Below are 6,000 nucleotides of genomic sequence, written 5' to 3'. Positions count from 1 at the left end.
AGAGAGGAGAGAGCAGAAGAGAGGTCTTAAGGAGACCAGGGAAACTTGCTCTAGTCATCATGGGGACCAGAGGGAACAGCTGACTCAGAAGCCTGGGGACAGTACTAGGGTTCATAATGCCTTTTTACCTCTGCTGTGGCACCAGTCAGCAGAATTTTGTGATTTCCTGTAGTCATGGTCAGCTTGGAATGAAGATGCTGGGTATTACAGAAGGTAACAGGATTGGCAGAAGGTCAAGAAGTGAAAGCATCAGCAAAAGACTGATGGAAGAGCTGGGCCAGCAGTCTTGGTCGGCTGGAGCAGGGAGGGAAGCTGAAAGGAGACGTCTCTGGGAGAGCCGGGGGCATCGAGGCGGGCTTACAAGGGGGAAGGACAGTCGTGTTAACGGCGTTTGCTCACAGTTACGGAGAATTTCCTAGGGATCAGACACACTTCCTTTTCAGAACAATCCTAAGTGCTGTGTCCTATTGCTATCTTCATAGATGAAGAAATTTTGAAGCAGAAACTTCAGCACTTTGCTCCAGATCATTCCACTGGTCATTGACAGATGAGCTTGTGCTCTTGACAACCAGGCAAGGGATTGAGAGAGTAGAGAGGTTTGTGCTCTGGGAATGGTATACTGTGCTTCCCTGGTGGCTCAGGGGTAAAAAATCCACCTGCCAATGCAGGAGATGCGGGTTTGATCCCTGGGTGGGAAATATCCCCCGGAGAAGGGAATGGCAACCCGCTCCAGTATTCTTGCCTGGGAAATCCCATGGACAGAGGAGCCTGGCGGCGTACAGTCCACTGGGGCGCCAAACGTTACTTAGGGACTAAACGGTAGCAACCTTGGTGTGCTGTGGTTAATATCCCACTGCTGACCTGAACAGCTGTTTCTCCACCAATGTTCATCACAGAGTTATTCACAATAGCGAGAAGGTGAAACAATCCAAGTGTCTGTGAACAGATGAGTGGATAAACACAACGGGCATATACACACACAGAGGAGTATTCTTCAACCTTGAAGAGGAACGTGATTTTGGCATAAGCTACTACATGGATGGACCTTGAAAACATTATGCTTAGTGGAGTAAGCCAGACACAGAAGGACAAATAGTGTATGATTCCACTTATATGAGACACCAAGAATGGGGAAAGTCATACAGACAAAGTAGGATTGAGGTTGCTGGGAGCTGGGAGGAGATTGTGGGGAGTTTTAGTTTATTAAGTAGAACTTTTGCTGGGGATGATGAAAAGTTCTGGGTAGAGATAGAGGCGATGGTTATACAACATCGTGAGTGTATTCAGTGTCACTGAATTGTACACTGACACAGGCTTAAAATGATAAATATTACATAACATATATTTTACCACGACTTAAAGGTTTCAGTGGGGAGCCACTTCTGGGTGATTACAACTAAAGCACTGTTGAAGAAGGGAGACGCTGAGTTTGGAGGGAACGACGGCTGGAGCTGAGGAAGGAAGGGAGAGAGGCAGAGCTGAGCGGGTCGGCCAGCAGGACTCCTGCGTCCTGACGTTTGGCTATCCTCAGGGGCAGCGCCTGGACCGTTAGCAGGCCCGACGCGTGGACCACATGGAGGACGCGAACGGGACCGGGACGATGATTCACTTCCACTTCTGCCCCTTCTCCAAACTCCCTGAGGTTCAGACGCTGATTTTCGTGGCCTTCCTGATTATGTACCTGGTCAGCGTCAGCGGCAACATCTCCATTTTGCTCATCGTCTGGACCCACCGCTCTCTGCACACCCCCATGTACTTCTTCCTGGCCAACTTGGCGGCTCTGGAGACCTGCTACTCCTCCGCCATTGCCCCTCTGACACTGGCCAGCACCCTGTCCGCGGGGAGAACCCTCGTCTCCCTGGCTGGCTGCGGTGCCCAGATGTTCTTCTTCATCTTCCTGGGCAGCGCTGACTGCATCCTGCTGGCCGTCATGGCCTACGACAGGTTCGTGGCCATCTGCCACCCTCTGCGTTACAGCCTCATGATGAGCTGGCGGCTGTGTGCCCGACTGGCCCTGGGCTCCCTGGTGTTGGGGTTCATCTTGGCCATGCAGCTGACCGTGCTCATCTTCCGGCTCCCCTTCTGCAGCAGCAAGGAGATTGGCATGTTCTACTGTGATGTCCTGCCCGTCATGAGACTGGCCTGTGCGGACACCCGGGTCCACGAGGCCACGCTGTTCGTGGTTAGCGTCACTGTCCTTACCCTCCCCTTCCTGCTGATCACCTTGTCCTATGTCTTCATCTCGGCCGCCATCCTGAAGATCCGCTCTGCAGAAGGGAGGCACAAGGCCTTCTCCACCTGCTCCTCCCACATGACTGTGGTTCTGCTCCAGTATGGAGGCACCAGCCTCATCTACCTGTGCCCCAGCTCCAGCTACTCTCCAGAGAGGGCCCAAGTAGTGTCTGTGGTCTACACCTTCATCACCCCCATGCTGAACCCCTTGATCTACAGTATGAGGAATCGAGAGCTCAAGCATGCTTTGAAGAGAGCAGCGATGCGGTTCCTCTCATCCTAAACACAACAAACACCTGGATGCTCCTCTGTAGCACTGTAGGGTGGAGACAGAGGGGTGTCCTCTCTGAGACCGGAGACGGGGGTAAGCGGTCATAGGTTTGGTACTGCTACTTCTTCTTGTTATATTATTTTCAAGAAGTCATTTTTCCTTTGTCAGGAAGAGATGGAAACAGTGGAAACAGTGGCAGACTTTATTTTTCTGGGCTCCAAAATCACTGCAGATGGTGATTGCAGCCATGAAATTAAAAGACACTTATTCCTTGGAAGGAAAGCTATGACCAACCTAGACAGCATATTAAAAAGCAGAGACATTACTTTGCCAACATAAATCAGTTTAATCAAAGCTGTGGTTTTTCCAGTAGTCATGTAGAGATGTGAGAGTTGGACTACAAAGAAAGCTGAGCACTGAAGAATTGATGCTTTTGAACTGTGGTGTTGGAGAAGACTCTTGAGAGTCCCTTGGACTGCAAGGAGATCCAACCAGTCCATTCTAAAGGAGATCAGTCCTGAATGTTCATTGGAAGGACTGATGCTGAAGCTGAAACTCCAATCCTTTGCCCACCTGATGCAAAGAACTGATTCATTTGAAAAGACCCTGATGCTGGGAAAGATTGAGGGCAGGACGAGAAAGCGACGACAGAGGATGAGATGGTTGGATGGCATCACCGACTCAACGGACATGAGTTTGAGTAAACTCCAGAAGTTGGTGAAGGACAGGGAGGCCTGGTGTGCTGCAGTCCATGGAGTTGCAAAGAGTCGGACATGACTGAGCGACTGAACTGAACTGAACTGAAGCAAGAGATGTTTTTAAGAGAACATCTTATCTGTTTGTTTTCTTTCCCATTATCTGTCCATTTCTTCCTTCATACTCTCTCTATTGCTTGTACACACACACACACACACACACACACGTTCACTTATCTCGTATCATCCCTTTGTGCCTATCCATGTTGACATGGCCTGAATATTTGCATTCTTTCCAAATTCACAGGTTCAAATACTAGTGCCCAGTGTGACGGCATTAAAAGATGGGACTTAGATGAGAGGTGCTTAAGTCACGAGGCCAGAGCCCTGGTGAGTGGAATCACTGCTTTTATGAAAGAGACTCCTCAGAGCTCCCTAGCACCTTCTGCTGTGTGAGGGTACAATGAGAAGTCTGTGACCTGGAAGAAGGCCTTTACCCAGACTCATTCTTAGATTCCTCATCCATAAAAAGGGGATTAAACTACCCACAAGACCTAAATTCTGGGGTAGTTATAAGATCAAAAGATATAAGTGGAAGTCCTTTGTGACTTTTTTTTTAACTGTTGTTATTATTTTGCCATGCAGCATATGAGATCTTAGTTCCCCAACCAGGGGTCAAACCTGGGCCGCCTGCGGTGGAAGCACAGTCTCAGCCAGTGGACCCCCTGGGAAGTCCCTCCGCTGTGACTTTCAGAGGGAGACAGAGCGGCGGACATCAGGACCGCTGTCCTCAGCGCCACGTGCTGCGTTCCGTCTGTGTTCTTCCCTTTGAACTTCTCTCCAGATGTAGTTCTCCAGTTCTTAGCAGACTCAAACATCGCACATATGGGCAGGGGCAGAGCCAGGAATAAAATACACATCAAGCTAGGGCCGTCCCATATTATGATTCCCACAATGTAAATGCTGAGTTTGTGCATTTTTGAATGATTTGTCTTTAATTCTACATTGTCTTCTAGGGAAAAGTGATGGGGAAAGCCTTAGAATTTTAAAGTTTTGTTGGTTTGTCTTTAACTTTATACCTGGAGCTAAACCACCTCCATCTCAGTCTCTGACTCTGTATTAGTCTGCTTGAACTCATGTCCATCGACTTGGTGATGCCATCCAATTCAATTGCCTAATAAAATGGGGACGACAATATTTACCCTGTCTCCCTAAGTTACTGTGAGGTCTCCAAGGAAAGAACTCCGAAACATAACAGGACGATAAAAGACGCAGCGCGGTCACGCAGACGTCCGCGCGGGGTAATATACTAGATGGCGTACTGTTTTGATTACAAAATGTTTAAAGACATAAGTGTTCAGTTGCGTCTCACCTGAGGTTTCCCTGTGCTTATCCTGTTAACTCTTGTCAGCTGTTTCCCAGAAAAGCAAGCCTGTCTTCTCTAGCTCAGGAGCAACAGGGCACTTCTCTGCAAGACGCTTCCTTACTACTCTCACACAGGCTCTTCAGAGGAGAGCTGTGTGTCTAGGGGCTCCAGGGATTGAGGCATTCATATAAACATAAAACCAATGAATATGGTACAAATTATTTATATTGCCAGATCACAGGCATAGTCTTGTGGTATAAGGAGATTGGTGGGTAGAAAAAACATCTGAACAACATGATGTAAAACACCCTATAAACAAGACACATTCTTTTTAAACAATTTATTTTATTGAAGTATAGTTGATTTACAATGTTGTGTTAATTTCTACGGTACAGTAAACTGATTCATTTATACATATATATGCATTCTTTTCCATATTCTTTTCCATTATGGCTAATTAGAGCATGTTGAATATGTTTCCTGTGCTATACGGTAGGACCTTGCTGCGTATCCATTCTATGTATAATAGTTTGCCTCTGCTAATTCCAAACTCCTAGTCCATTCCCCCTCATCTGACAAGTCTGTTCTCTATGTTTTTAAAATACATTGTCTTAGACGCAGTTCAGTGACACATAGTTCATCCTTCAGTGGAGTGTGGAGCAACAACTGCGTTTAATTTTAAGGTGCAGGAAAGTCCTTTAATTTTTTTTAGGGAGAGGAGAGGAGAATCTGCAGGGAGTGTGTGTGTGTGTGTGTGTGTGTGCAGCCAATTATGCTTTGATTTAGCCTGCAAATAATTGCAGTGTGCCTACCTTGTGGTAGCCCTGGAAGATGAATAATACAAGACAGATTTTATTTTCTTGGGCTCTAAAATCATTGCGGACAGCGACTGCAACCATGAAATTTAAAAAATGATTGCTTCTTGGAAGGAAAGCTATGACCAACCTAGACAGCATATTAAAAAGCAGAGACATCACTTTGCCAACAAAGGTCCATCTAGTGAAAGCTATGGTTTTTCCAGTAGTCATGTATGGATGTGAGAGTTGGGCCATAATGAAGGCTGAGTGCTGAAGAATTGATGCTTTTGAACTGTGGTGTTGGAGAAGACTCTTGAGAGTCCCTTGGACAGCAAGGATATCAAAGCAGTCAATCCTAAAGGAAATCAGTCCTGAATATTCATTGGAATATTGCTGAAGCTGAAGACCCAATACTTTGGCCACCTGATGTGAAGAGTCAACTCATTGGGAAAGACCCTGATGCTGGGAAAGATTGAAGGCAGGAGGAGAAGATGGATGAGATGGTTGGATGGCATCACCGACTCAATGGACATGAACCTGAGCAAATTCCGGGACATGGTGGAGAACGGAGGAGTCTAGTGTGCTGCAGTCCATGAGGTCACCAAGAGCTGGACACGACTGAGTGGCTGAACAACAGGA

General features: G+C 47.1%; 1 protein-coding gene across 1 annotated transcript; it reads left to right on the top strand.

The window, feature by feature from the left end:
* The first annotated feature begins 1,368 nt into the window (after positions 1-1,368).
* Positions 1,369-2,682, top strand: LOC113904604 (olfactory receptor 10V1-like). Its single transcript, XM_027561735.1, has one exon. It carries the CDS (start codon positions 1,574-1,576, stop codon positions 2,513-2,515), a length of 942 nt encoding a protein of 313 aa, XP_027417536.1. The 5' UTR covers positions 1,369-1,573; the 3' UTR covers positions 2,516-2,682.
* The last annotated feature ends 3,318 nt before the right edge of the window (positions 2,683-6,000 follow it).

The sequence above is a fragment of the Bos indicus x Bos taurus genome, chromosome 15, assembly GCF_003369695.1.
Source record: "Bos indicus x Bos taurus breed Angus x Brahman F1 hybrid chromosome 15, Bos_hybrid_MaternalHap_v2.0, whole genome shotgun sequence".
NCBI classification, from domain to species: Eukaryota; Metazoa; Chordata; class Mammalia; order Artiodactyla; family Bovidae; genus Bos; species Bos indicus x Bos taurus.
This window is presented reverse-complemented; position numbering and strand designations above follow the sequence as displayed.

Coding starts and splice junctions, on each gene's coding strand:
- LOC113904604 (XM_027561735.1), top strand. CDS start 1,574: ATGGAGGACGCGAACGGGACCGGGACGATGATTCACTTCCACTTCTGC.